General features: G+C 34.6%; 1 protein-coding gene across 1 annotated transcript; it reads right to left on the bottom strand.

Moving 5' to 3' along the window:
- Positions 1–635: 635 nt before the first annotated feature.
- LOC104235066 (nuclear transcription factor Y subunit B-1-like) lies at positions 636–1,256 on the bottom strand. The gene has a single exon (XM_009788741.2). The coding sequence runs from the start codon at positions 1,254–1,256 to the stop codon at positions 636–638; it is 621 nt and encodes a 206-aa protein (XP_009787043.1).
- Between the last annotated feature and the right edge of the window lie 14,298 nt (positions 1,257–15,554).

Raw genomic sequence — 15,554 nt, 5'->3', positions numbered from 1 at the left:
TGTTCTAAAATACATAATAGTAAAGTTGAAATTCTAATCTCACTACAAGAAAGTAAGGATACGACGACATTAAATAAATGTCATATAATGCTGCTTAAATGTCGTAAATTCATTTACCGACATTTAATTTATATTTGTATCAAATGTCGTAAATTTTGGGGTCGGGAATTTTCCGACATTTATAATCACAAGCTTCATATATACTAGTCAGTTAATTATTAGAATTGATAATGAAGAATATATAGAGGGAACCTTAATTTTAATCCTCTTAAAACTTTCCAGGATCATATTAAGTTTTCTCAACATAGAAGTTAGCATTTGATGCTTAATTTTTATCCAACAATAAGTTGACTAGACATAAATAATATCATGACATTAATGAATCAGCTCATTCATCACATAAGAAAGATACATAATCAGACCTATATAAAGGTAATAAAATGTGTTAATTTGAAAAATAAAAATAAAGATAACATAAAAAAAGAAGAAGATATGAAACATGTTAAGAAATAAGGACACCTTTTAACATTAACTTTCCAAATAAGTCTATCATTAATCCTTTCAGGGACGCCTGATAAAATTGGAACTTTGCTCAAGGATGACACATACAAATCGAGAAACAGTCCCAAAATAGTCTACCATTCAACCCCATGAAGATTAGTTGCGGAGGTCAGATTCTCACCATAGACATTAACCCTTCCATAATCTCCAAAACTTTGTGCAAAATTGTCATTATTAAAACTCTGAATAAATTCAGGCCTTTTTGAGAATTTTGTAACATGACCATGACCATGAACACCAATAATATTATTATAACTAGTAGTACTATTACTACTAGTTATAATATTATTATAACTAGTTGGTTCACAAGGTTCTTCATTTCTAGCCATGATATTTTTTTCCCCTTCAGTTTCTCTATACTTATTGAGATAACCCTTTAAGGGTCCAACATAATTCTCAAACCCTAATGTTGTCATAGCCCACAAAAGATCGTCTCCATTAATGGTTTTCCTCTTCTCCCTCTGGCATTTATCCGAGGCTTCGCCCGTGATGAAGCTAATGAACTCAGAAACACATTCTTGGACAGTTTCTTTGGCTTCTTTGGAGATTTTTGCATTAGCAGGAAGGGATTTTTTCATTATTCTGCTAACATTGGCTATAGGGAGGAATTTGTCTAGCTCTTTGGAGGAGTTATCGGACACGTTGCCCGATAACGGGCTACCCACCGGGCTGTTTTGGCTTCTTTTTCCGGTCATAGTTATAGTTATGAAGAAGAAGAAGAAGAGGAGGAGATATTACTATATGGAATATAGAAAGGGGTGAGGGGGGGGGGGGGGGCGGCTTTTTAAGCTAACATTAGAAGGAAAAGGAAACAATAGAAAAATAGTGGACAGGCGGTTTGATGGGGACAGAAAAAGGATATATTTAAAATATGAGTTGATCTTCAAAAGGATGGAGTAGGAAGTTGTGGAATTCACCCTCACTAGTAAAAATTATATAAATATATAAATATTTATTCGCATTTAATGTTTACATCAAATAATCAAGCAGTATAATTTTAATAGGTAAAAATTAAAGCGAAATATATACATATCATCACTTAATCATGAGTGCGTGCAAAAGTTCAATATTTGCTATTACTAAAAAAGTTGTCGAGTAAAAGTGCAAAAAGAAAAAAGTCATAGAAATTATTCTAACAGAAAAAAGATGGAGAGATTGATAAAATTTTAATGAGTTACTGTAAAATTTACATATATGAGCTCTATTGCTTAATAATTTATGCTTTTTATTCCTGCATTATGAGATCTTTCTTCTTGTTTTAGACGTGAAAACTTTTTTCACAAACTCCGATCCACTATAAGGTGAGTGGGAGGGGCGGCTTGATGCTTTAATTAATAACTAATCACTATCTGACTTTTTGTTTAAGTTGACAAAATTGCTTAAATTTTAGCTCCTTCTGTTTAACCACATTACTCTTTTAGTAGAGTTTTAACAAGAGTGAAAATGCACGCAACAAAACTGTTATTCTGTTGAGGAATCTCCAAGTCCTAAACATTTCTTATTGCTGGATGTAATTTGATAGTTTAAATAAGATTCATATTAACAGTGTATTTTTACGATGTTATAATAGGTAACATATCATACTTTTCAAAAATAAAAAATCCAACTTATTATGAATGATTAACTGTAGTTATATTTTAAGTGACCTAATAATATATTTTTGTAAACGACCATGAATATATAGAAATTAAACTCTTTCATTATATTGATTTCATAGTCAGTCATCAAGTACCATTAGCTTTTTACTTCAGTGTGTGTTTTGTTTGTTTGTTTGTTTACGCGAATTGCCAACGGTAAAATATTACTTCTATTTATATAAGTCACAATTAATGGACAAATAATAACTAATAATAAAATTAAGCATATGTGTTTTCTTCGTCAAGGACCTTAGTATAACCGTTTGAGATGAACCTCTATTGTGCATTTTTCGCAATATAATTAATGGGGAATGTTAGGATTAATTTATACTTTGACCCTCCGATCTTTGGAATCTTTTATTTGTTGTCAAATGTAAAAGTTATTACAAAATTGGGTGAATGGCAGAAATAGGATATTTCAGTCCCACTGTTTATTTTTTGACAGTCAGAAAAGTCTTGGGGAAATAGCTTTCGTCAAAATATTAGGATGCGCTCATGACAATCTCCAGAATCGTTATCAACACGATTTGTCACAAAACATGGCAATCGCCAGAAATTTTCATTCAGAATTTGCCACAAAATATGACTATCATCAGAATTTTTCCATACATGTTCTCTTAATGTTGTCAAAATATAACGGTGGTTATAAAAGGTCTATCTGACGTAATTTCATGTTAAAAATTATTGTTGGCTAAATGATTATCAAAAACGAGTTTTTGGCATATTTTTTCTTTTCAAAGAGAGTAGGACCATGAGTCCTTGTAATGTTCTTGGAATCATATCTTTTTCTTTTAATTTGTGGAAATTGATATATTTCGGTTCGTGCGAAATATGATCTATACTTCTATTTACATATTTAATTATGATGACGGTTCTTTGTATATTATGAACAATTATCCATAAAAAGTGAAATTAGTAACATAGAAAATAAGATAGTTTACTTGTTATAAAAGGTTAAAACTTTTTACATGATCAATGCGTATAGGTTAAAATCTGAATAATATCATGACAATTTGGGAACGTACAAAACTTCAGTGGTAAATATTCCTGACAAAGAATTCATATATTGGCCTTCTTTTCTCTAACATCTGCAACTTGATCTTAGTAAAGATGTTTGTATATAAAAATATATTTTATCTCCAATACTGCCTCAACAATTTCCCGAACAAAGGTATCCTATTAAAAGTTTTCCATTCCTATTATGAAAAAGCTTTACCCTTGGCCATATATGGCTATTCATGGGTGCTAGTTAAAAATTGAACAAATTCTTGTGCTAGTTAAAAATTGAACAAATACTTTCTTATTTGGCATTTGAGGATCATATTTATGTTTGGCAAAAGATATTATGCAATCCTTCACCTCACATGCAAATATTTTTTTGAAGATTATAAAGTGATAAAGGTATCTCTTTTTATTTTTCTTATAATGGTAATATCTGGATTAACTTTTTCTGCCCACCAAAATCTAGAAATCGAGAGAAATCATCTAATATATCTTTATCGGAGTTTGAACCCTGATGTGTAAGGCTTGCATTAACTTTATTGACCACTTAACATAACGGTAGATGCGTGACAAATTAAAGGTATATATCTTTGCGCGGCAAACGAAAGAAAAGTAGAGAAAAAGGAGAAGGAAGTGCATAAGTTCTTTTCTTATTTTTCTCCTTTGTATTTGTTGGTGTCCCCCTGGATTCCATGTATTAAATCAATCACTTAAGGCTATGATTTGACATTGTAATCTTCAAATCTTGTTCTTTGAAGAATTTAAAATTGCAGAGACACAAAGATGCCAATCTTTACTTTGTTGTTATGTTTTTTGAGATCAGATTTAAAAAGTACTTCTGAAAGTTGTTGCATGACAAGGATTTCTTGATCATGCTCTACGCTACTAGTTGTTCCTTATCTCGAGGTATTTTTGGCTTAACAATATAAACGTCCCGTTTGTCCATAATTTTTTTTTCGTTTTTTTCAAAAATATATTTGTCCATAAAATTTTGCAAGTTTTTGGACTCTAGATTTGAATATAAGTTCCAAATATCATTTTTCAACTTAACTCTAAATACTACCTTTTTTCAGAAATTACAATTTTTATGTCCAAACGCCTACAAAGCATGTTGAAAAAGCTAGTTTTGTAGATAAATTCTATTTTGACTCGAAAATGAACTCCTTGCTCAATTTTTCTTGACTTTCAGAGGTTTAATTTTAGTTTGAGCAGGGATTAAGAATCCAATTTCATTGCTTGAGTTTCAAATAGGTGATTGGGATTGTCAAAATCTTTAATCAGGTCTTCCAAATCTATTAAGAAAAAAGGATACTGTCATAAACATGTTAAAAGGTCAGGAGCTGAGCCTCTTGAATTTTGATATTTTAAAAGGTATATAATGGACAATTTAGGTGTGGACCTATCTTGAATATAATGACTCTTCGTATGTCTCAAAACTGGTTTTAATAAGGTATCAAACATGATATTGCAGACCAAAATTGCAGATCAAGTCACTAAAGTGTGGATCTTAGTTAGCTGTTAAAGAAAGCATGTTTAAGCTCAATTCATGAAATAATATAATTGACTAATTGAGCAAGCACCCCCTCCCCCTGTCTTAACAAGATGTATCGAGTTCAAGTATTAAAAAAAATTATGGAGAAAGCACTTCCTTTTGTAATGAGTTTAATGTGGCGCAAATCTGAATTAGTGGGGTCAATACAAAGTGTATTTTAGTGTTGAGTAATTGAGTTCGATTTTTAGATTTGTATCCAACAAGTAAACTATGGTCAAGGATATTTCTCTTTGATCCCTTATTCACGGCCCTACTTCTCCTTCAAATTAAATATTTACTAAAAAGAAAATTGTCAAATAGCAATTTTCAGATATTGCTTCTCTAGGAGGGAGATCTGTCATCAAATAAATAGGCTTTCTTTTAGCTACTTCTAATCAACTACTATTTATTTAATACTCTTTTATTCACACTTTGCTTGGGGTTTGCTGAGCTAAATATTCTAGTTCAACAATAAAAACTGGTAACTTCATCAGTTTCAAAAGGGCCATCTACTATAATTTAATTATTTTGCTAACAGCTCAGCTTAACACATAGTATTACAAAATTGTGCCAAATGGCAACGTTTACAAGCTTTTCAATTCGCAGAAGGTAGTGAAGTACATTGAAGATGCTAAATGTTTAAATACTGATATACAAAAAGAATACTCCCGTTGTCTCAATTTATGTCACACAGTTTTGATGAATTTCGAGAATCAAATTTTTTAATTTTGATGTATAATATCTTTAATTTTAAAAAAATAATATTTACATATTTGAAAACTACGCAAAAAGTACTATAAGTCAAAATAATTGAAAATTCAAACTAAAGGTATGTGAAAAAAATCATAATTACAGAAAAATTCATCTTACTCTCGAAATCCGAATTATCACATAAATTGGGATAGATGGAGTCTCATTTGAGGGTCTTGATGGAAAATTTGCCATAGATAGAATTATTTTATTATAGATTCAAGTTAAATGATTTATTATGAGATGCTCTTGCTTAAGAAAGCATGCGAAAAACACTACAGATAAAATAAAATAATAAAGTCAAAAAGTTTAGAAAATTAACAAGGTGGAAAGGGATAAGGGAAAGGAACCAAACTGTCAGATCTAATTTTAATGATGCAAATAATATATCTGTGCAGGAAATCAATTACAAGATTACTGAAGTCAATCTGGATGCTTAAGGAAAGAAATCAATCAACAAAGATTACGAATCAATCTGCAAAGATCATGGACAGCTGCGATGGAAAGAATCAAGCAAGCCTAAACTTAAGGCACCAATCAAGACCAGCACATTCAATCCGGAAGATTGAAGCAGTCAAAAAGCATCGTAGATTCTGTAAGAAGATTAGCTGAGCGGCTAATTTAGGAAGGACCAACAATCAAGGAGTAAACCCTCGTCGTTAACATCTGTAGAAGGAAAGCTGTCAATTTCCTCTCATCAAGGAAGAGCAATGACAAACAATCTTATTCTTGGAAAGAATCAATCTCTTTCCAAGGATCAAATCTCTTGGGTTGCCAAGTCTTGTCAGTAAACGGTCTTCACCAAAGTATTTATACTCAGCATCAAGCCTTAGACAAATATACTTTGATCGAACCAAAAATTCTCTCTTTTTATTCTACTGCAAATAAATATTGTAGTTCTCTAAGATCTGTTGTGTAACAAGTCAGAGAAAAAAGGAGAGTACAACACTGGTGAGACGTTGTATCAAAAGAGACGAGTGTTATAGGAACTGAGCTATCACTCACTTCCATTATACTCGAAGAAACGCATTTACTAAAGAGAACTCCCTTACAACCCAAGGGGACTGGACTAGGATTTACATTGAATCCGAACTAGTATAAAATTTCGGTGTCTTTAAATCCTGCACTTACTTTCTGTATTTTATATTCTGCTATTATAACTGTTAGGTTTTTGCATCTAGTCGACTAATTGAGAAACTAGTCAACTAATAGAGATTAAGTTTAAAAATATACAATTCACCTCCTCTTATACTTTCAATTGGTATCAGAGCAAGACTCACATTCTACTTTTGCTTAACAGCTTGTGAGAAAAGATCATGGCAAATCAAGTTATCATAGGAGCTCTCTTCCAGGAAGGAACTTCACAAGTTAGACCACCATACTTCAATGGACAACATTTTTCTTACTGGAAAGTGCGTATGAAGATCTTTGCCAAGGCTTATGATGTTAAAGTCTGGAGAGTCATCAAAAAGAGGAGCTATCCCTTGCCAGCTGCTACTCCACCACTTGTTGATCCTGAAGATATAGACTAATATACAAAAGAGCAAATGGAAGTGGTACAAGTCAACAATAAAGCTAGAAATCTACTTCAGAATGCTATAAGTGGTGAAGAATATGAGAAAATCTCTAGCTGTGACACAACCAAAAAAATGTGGGACAGACTTGAGGTTACATACGAAGGAACCAACAAAGTAAAGGAAACACATATCAATATGTTGGTTCATGATTACAAACTCTTCTCAATGAAAGAAGGAGAATCTATTGAAGAGATGTTTGCCAGGTTCAGCAAAATAATAAGTGATCTAAAGGCATTTGACAAGCCATATACTAGTGGTGATCAAGTTATAAAAATTCTCAGAAGCCTGCCAACCACTTGGCAGACCAAAGTAGTCACACTTGAATCTCAGGATCTAAACAAATTATCATATGATGAACTACGAGGAGAACTCGTAGCCTTTGAAAAGACGCATCTCAAAAAGACTAGTCAAGAAGAAAAAAAGAAAATAGTCGCATTCAAGGCTTCAACTAAAATAGCTGAAAACTAAATTGATGATGATCCTGAAGCTCTACATGAAGAGATTGCTATGTTATCGAGAAACATGGATCGCTTAATGAGAAGATTCAGAAATACAAATAAAGGAAGAATTCCGCTAAGACGATCCAGGCAATACAACGAACAAGACAAGAACGATGGAAAATGCTATGAGTGTGGAAGATTTTGACACATTCAAGCTGAATGCCCAGATCTTTACTTCATGATGATTTTGGAAAATGAAATGAACAAATCCTCAGCATGCTGGACAAATGAAGATACTTCAGATGACGAAAATGAAAACTGTTTCATGGCACGAGGTGAAACAAGTGAGGTAAGATCTTATGACTGTGAAAGATGCAATGAATTGCAGGATAGTCTTGATTTAACTTTGAAAGAGTCTCAAAAAATGATGAATGAGCTTAAGATACTAAATAAAGAAGTTAAAGACTGGAAACTCAAACATGAATTATGTGAAATTGAAAAAGAAGTACTTCAAGAAGATTTTGAGGAATTGCAAATGCAACTCAATGGCATGCGCAAATCCACCAGTTACAGTTCTGTTAGGTCAAACCAGACGACTTACAAGTCAACTGGAAAAGGACCAGCCAGAACAAAGTCCACTAGTACTAACACTAATGAAAGACCTAAATGTGAGTCAGAAGTTACATGTCACTATGTAACAAAAGTGGGCACAAATATTCTTTTTGTCGCTTTCGTAAAGCAAATGTTTCAGGATGGGTTTGGAAACCAAAAAATAATTCTGAATCTAGCAATACTAACCCTTCAGGACCCAAGCAAGCTTGAGTACCTAAAAGAAAGTAATCATTTTGTTTTGCAGGAACACCACAAAATAAGCCGTAAAGGAAAATGGTATCTAGACGGTGCGTGCTCGAGTCACATGACAGGCGATAAAAACATGTTCAAAGAAGTTACAAAAATTGATGGAGGAAGCGTTAAGTTTGGGGATGACTCAAAAGGATGAAGCATTAAGAAATTTTGAAGTTTTCTGCAAAAAGGTTGAAAGAGAAAAGGGATATCTGATCTCAACAATTCAGAGTGATCATGGAGGAGAATTTGAAAGTAGAGCATTTGAAGATTTCTGTAATGATCAGGGATACACTCATAATTTCTTTACACCACGATCACCACAGCAGAATGGGTTTGTAGAAAGAAAAAACAGAACCCTCCAAGATATGGCAAGAACCATGTTACTAGATCATTCACTGCCAAATTATTTTTGGGCAGAAGGTGTAAGTACATCATGTCACATTCTCAACCGATGTCTCATAAGGACCATTATGAAGAAGACTCCCTATGAATTATGTAAAGGTAAACGTCCCAATATCAGTTACTTTCATCCCTTCGGAAGTAAGTGTTTTATTCACAATAACGGTAAGGACAGCCTTGAAAAATTCGATCCAGGAGTGATGAAGGTATTTTTCTGGGCTACTCATTAAATAGTAGATCTTTTAGAGTCTATAATAAACGCACATTATGTGTGGAAGAATCTTTACATGTTATATTCGACGAAAATAATCCCTTGGTCGAGAAAGGAATTACCGTAGATGATAAAGATCAAGCACAAGAAATTTAGGAGACAAGCAAATCTCAAGAGTCGACTGATATATCTGCTACAATAGAGTCAACTACTAAAATCAGCAGCAGTGTACCGGATCATCCAATTGAGTCGACTACTAATGTAGTACGTCCAAATAAATGGAGAAGCGAGCCTGAATATCCTAAAAAATTCATCATAGGGGATCCAAATGAAGTAATGAAGACCAGAGGAGCTCTCAAAAAGAAAGAAAATGTTGCATTAATCTCTCAGATTGAACCAAAGAAGATAGAGGAAGCTCTAAAAGATTCCAGTTGGGTTCAAGCAATGTAGGAAGAGTTAGATCAGTTTGGTAAAAATCAGGTGTGGAATCTGATACCCAAACATGAAAATGTTTCTGTAATCGGAACAAAGTGGGTCTTCAGAAACAAATTGAACGAGGATGGAAAGGTCGTAAGGAATAAAGCCAGACTAGTTGCTCAGGGATACTCACAACAGAAAGGAGACGACTATGACGAAACCTTCGCTCCAGTAGCTCGCTTGGAGTCTATACGAATTCTTCTGGCATATGTATCATTTAAAGGATCTAGGTTGTTTCAGATGGATGTCAAAAGTGCCTTTTTGAACAAACTTATTGAGGAAGAAGTATACGTGAAACAACCGCCTGGGTTTGTAGATTCAAAGTTTCCCTACCATGTATATAAGCTCACTAATGCACTATATGGACTAAATCAAGCTCCATGTGCTTGGTATGATAGACTTAGTTCTTTTCTTGTTGATCATGGCTTCACAAGAGGTAAAGTAGACACCACCTTGTTTATTAAAAGATCATCAGAAGGTAATCTCATTATTCAGATTTATGTTGATGATATTATATTTGGTAGTGCTAACCCTCTTATGTTCAAGGAATTTTCAAATTTTATGCAAAGCGAATTCGAAATGAGCATGATGGGAGATCTAACATTCTTCCTTGGACTCCAAATTCAACAATCTGAAGAAGGAACCTTTATATGTCTGTCACACCTCCTTTTTCGCCCACGCCACCTTAAAAGGGCGCGGAAGGGAGTTTTTTTCCAATTAAAGGACGATCGAAACGGGATTTATTTATTTATTCAGAGTCGCCACTCGGATGATTTAGGGTGTCCCAAGTCACCAATTTAATCCCGAATCGAGGAAAATATTCGACTTTCCAAATGAAGTCTGCGAACCAGAAATTCTAAGTAAGGAATTCTGTTGACTCGAGGGAAGGTGTTAGGCACCCCCGAATCCCGTGGTTCTAGCACAGTCGCTTAAACTGTTGTAATGGCTAAAATATTTGATTTTAATACCTGTTCAAAAACGATAGTGCAATTTCAACTTTTAACCGCTTTATTGTTATTATTATTTTTATAGAGAATTGCAACATCGTGAATATATATTTCGAACCACGTCACATCAATGTTCCCGTGGTTATCGACATATTTCGACTCTTTTGAGATTTGGATTTGGGTCACATAAATGTGCACCCGAGTTTTAAGAAAATTAAATTATTAAAGGCGCGCCTAAAGCGACTAGCGTATCATTTACTTTGGGTAAGGCCGTGAGAGTTTGTTAAACGGTCCATTCCGAAGTCTAAACAATTTTTAAAGTAAATATTTACCGAGGGCCCCGCAATTTTTATATTTTTACTCGGCGAGGCTCATCTCATTCTTTTTAAAAGAACGGTCCTAAAGTGACTACATTTCTATTTAGGTTGTTCTCTAAAATAAAAGAAAATGATCCTAGTTAATTACATGCTAAAAAAACGTGACATATTAATTGCTAGATTAAGACAAATGTTATTGGAAGAGAAGATTACTAAAATTAAAATTATAAATAAAATGCAACATCGACAAATAACATATTCAAAAAAAAACTAATTAACCTATAGCTAGATTAAACTCGCATGGTTAGAAAAATTGATTCATTGGGACTAAATGCTTTTCAACTATTTGAAACTAAACCCACCTTAATTACTGATGTTTACAAAAGTTTGTTGAAGCTAACTCGTTAACTTGGATAACCTATTGGATTAAGATTCTTATCCTTTCTACATTGAATCGCACTTCAAATATGTCAAGCCTACGGATTCTATAAAATTAATGGCCTTTTTATTTCTGCCTAAAACTGGCAGAACTAAACCTATTCAAACAATTATCCCTTCAAACCAAACAAATCCCCTTTTTAAACAAACGAGCTGCCTGAACCAAACATTAATACCTAATTCACACAATTAGTCCAAATTTATGCCTTAACTAGGTTTATCAGCAGGTTCACGATTAACTTGTTATTTCAGACTGATGCCGGCTCCAATTAGAATTACCTAAACTTGTTTAATTCTAATAACTCAATATACTTAATTCGAAATGAAATAGAATTCTAACTAACATACACTGGAAAACTATTAATAGTTTACAAATTACAGTTTATTATCAAAAGAAAATAGTTCTAGCCAAATATGAATTCCATCGTCCATGTTCTTAATTTGAATTACAAAGATAGATTATACATCTGCCTATCATTTGACTATTAAACATGCAAATACAAATTAAATACTTGACTACTTGAGTAGTTCTTTTCACTACAACAGCCGCATCACAATGATTCGAACGTGTACCTGATAGTAGAAACAGAAGAAGAAAGTGAAGATCAGTAGACCAGTAGCTAACAACAGCGACAATCAGCACCAAGTCGTACAACAACAACCAGTAAACCCAGCTCAAACGAAACTGAAAACCCATCAGTACCAAAATGAAACACAGACAGATGCAAGGAAACAATGGTTTCTGATTTTCAAATACTTAGGAACAGCAGCCTGACAACTCTTAGTGCAAAAGTTCAAACTCAACACTCTAACTCTTAATCTAAAAATTCTGATTTTTTTCTGAATTTGTTTCCTCTCCTTTTCCAGTATTTTCAGAGATTTTTCTCTTTCAGTCTCCCTCCCTCTTTATACAATTTGCCCGACCCTTCTTCTTTTCAAAAATCAGAATTCCCCACTAAAAATCTGCTCTTTTTACTTTAAATCCCATTAAGGAAGCCTTTTCCCTGATTTTCAGTCCCCCACTCCTTTTGTTCCCCATTATCACATTAAATTAAAGACATTAACACTCCACTAATAACACACTAATACTAACATATTATTCCTACTGTTTCATTCCCGAATTGCCCCTAAAAACCACTGTGATTTACTGTCCTAGCCCAATACAACTACTGTATCAAAATCTGTTTAACTAGTCAATTAACCAAAACTGACTTGATTAACAGCTAAAACCAATTCAGCTAGCATTTTACGGCAGAAACTACATCAAATACGAAGGTTCTAGTGATTCAGAATAATGCTCATACTCAAAACAGCATCTGAACTAATCGGATGACTAACAATTTGAAAATTATAAACAACAGAATGCCAATTGATTCAAACTATACGAACGACCTACTCAATGAAACTTAATTGAACGATTACGTATTACAACTGACATTGATCAAATCAGCAAACAAAGAAATAGGCAATTCGGGTAATTTCAGTGTTATTGACAAAATTAAAATGGAAACTAACTAATCGACGCAACTTATTAATCGATCACACACATAATAATTACAACAATCATAAACAAATGACAGATTTGGACCAAATAAAAGGTCTATTGAGATGAGCAGAATTAATTGATAAAAATGGAAAATTAATAAAACTAATCTAAACAGATACATATATAGAAAAACATGAATACAAAAATGAATAAAATACCTCAGAAACTCAGAAATATACGGACCCAGGCTCGAACTTGAATTTGGACATTTTTTAGGTCGAACAAACTTTAATCGAAGTATTTTCAACTGAGAATACCTCGATTAAGGTCTATTAGACCCCAAATCTTTATTTAATTGGACTGATTCCATGATTTGGATTTTTAGTGTTCTTGAGGGTCTGATTTGGGGTTCGAACACTTTCGGCTTGATTCGAACCAAACCTTCGTTGGTGTAGGCCTAATGGGGGGGGGGGTCAGGTGAGTGTTATGTATCAATTTGGGATGGTTTGGTGTGAGTTGAGTTATGCTCGAATCTTTGATTGAAGATTCGAGAAGTTCCGGGAAGATTCGAACTAAACGGTTACCAGATTCATGACGAGGGTGGTCAGGGGATGTTGTGGTGTTAATTTGGTGGTCATCAGAATAGGTGAAGTTTCAGACGGACTTTTCGACTGTAGATTCGAGAAGATCGGTGATGATTCAAAGGAAACTAGCATCAGATCTGGAAAGAGGATGTCGTGGGGAAGCTAGGGTGTTAAGGTGGTGGCCGGCGGCGTAGTTGCCGCCGGGTTTCAGGTGAAGGGGAGCTAAGGCGGCTAGGGTTTGGGTCTGTCTCCGAAGGAGACGATGAACAGAAAGCAGGAAGTGGGGGGGTGTTTGGTTTGGGGGGTGGGGTAAGGATTTGGGGCTTATATAGTGAGGGGTTGTTTTGATCTTAACCGTTAGATCTATTACGATCAATGGTCAGGATGAAAGGGGTTAAAATTATACGGTGTCATTTGGTTTAAACAGGGGTATGGGTTGGCCCGGGGAGGGCAAATTGGATCGGGTTATGGGGAGGCCTTGAAGCCATTGGATCAACAACGATGAACGGTCCTGATCAAATACAGCCATACGACATCGTTTGGTTTAACAAGAGAATTGAACTGGACCGTTAGATCGTCTTGATCGACGATCCAGATGGAAAGTGCCAATAAGGCGTCGTTTGGGATTGGCTGCAGGTGGACTAGATTTGGCCGGGTATAGAGAAAGTTTTGGGCCTGATTTTGGTTTAAAGTTTTTTGGCCCAGATCTGATTGGCCCTATGTTTTTAATTCTTTTCATTTTCTTCTTAACAAAAATTCTAAAAATAAAAATAAAAAATGTAAAACCAGAATCAAACTACAAAATATTAACTCTTATCAACAATTATCACACAAGTAAAAATATTTTAAAAATAAAATCACACGATGGCACACTTTAAATGCATATTTTCTTCTTTTAAAACCAACTATGGTTTATTTAATTCCTAAATATATTTTTATTTTATTTTATCCTTTTATATAAACCAATGATTAATTAATTATGAAAATGCAACATTAATTCCTAAATGCACATGTACCTATATTACTATTTTTCTGTATTTTTCTTTAATTAGAATAAAATAAACATGTACAGATAAAATGCCACGAAAAATTCAAAATCGTATACAAAGAAAAATTATTTATGATTTCTTTTGGAGTAATTCTTGTGAGGCAAAAATCACGTGCTCATAGCTGCCCCTCTTTGTCTGAAAACATGAAGAGTTTTCGTACAAAGATAAAGTGAGCGGATACGAGCAATTTTTTCCCGTTGGAATACTCCGTGTGAAGCATTTTTTTGAAAAAGTTTTAACCGAACCTTTGCTTCAAAGGTTTCCTACATATCCCTGGCTAGACGGGAATCAGGTTAATGTAGTTCGGGAAGTTTTGGTAGCTGAGACTACCATGGAACTGCTTTTTGCTGTTATTGTTGTTGCTACTGCCTCCCGATATCCTTATTACACCGTGCCAAAAGAAAATAAGAAGCTAGACTAAGCTAGGAATTACAAAATCTTATCTGTCTTTCCCTTTCTCTGGTTGCCTCGCTCTTGTCGGCTTGTGTTTCCTCCGGTGCCTTTCTTTCGAAAACTGCTGGGGACGACACTGGCCTTTTGCCTTTTTGAGCATAAGTTTTATTATTCCGTTCTGTCTGCTGGGGACACTGCTTCCTACATTAAAGCTTGTTATGCTGGGGATCTTTGTTGTACTCCTCCTGATTACTGACTTCTGTTTGATCTTGAAATGTACTCCTCTGTTCTGCAGGCGGGCTCCTGACTTCAACATCTTCCTCAAAATTTTAACACCACCATTCTCCAAGCGGGCTCCTGACTTCTTCAACTTCCCAAAATAATCCAGCCTCCATTCTCCAGGCGGGCTCCTGACTTCAATAACTTCTTAAATTCTAACACCTCCATTCTCCAGGCGGGCTCCTGACTTCTTCAACTTCCTCAAAATTTTAACACCTCCATTCTCCAGGCGAGCTCCTGACTTCTTCGACTTAAATATAACGACCTCCGTTCTACAGGCGGGCTCCTGACTTCAACAACTTCCTCAAAATTTTAACACCTCCATTCTCCAGGCAGGCTCCTGACTTCTTCAACTTCCTCAAAATTTTAACACCTCCATTCACCAGGCAGACTCCTGACTTCTTCAACTTCCTCAAAATTTTAACACCTCCATTCTCCAGGCGGGCTCCTGACTTCAACAACTTTATCAAAATAATTCAGCCTCCATTTTCCAGGCGGACTCCTGACTTCAACAACAACTCCGAAAAATAACACTTTCATTCTCCAGGCGGGCTCCTGACTCCAACTTAAAATATAACAACCTCCGTTCTACAGGCGGACTCCTGACTTCAACAACTGCTCAAAATAATT

Source organism: Nicotiana sylvestris, chromosome 5, assembly GCF_000393655.2.
Source record: "Nicotiana sylvestris chromosome 5, ASM39365v2, whole genome shotgun sequence".
Classification (NCBI taxonomy): Eukaryota; Viridiplantae; Streptophyta; class Magnoliopsida; order Solanales; family Solanaceae; genus Nicotiana; species Nicotiana sylvestris.
This window is presented reverse-complemented; position numbering and strand designations above follow the sequence as displayed.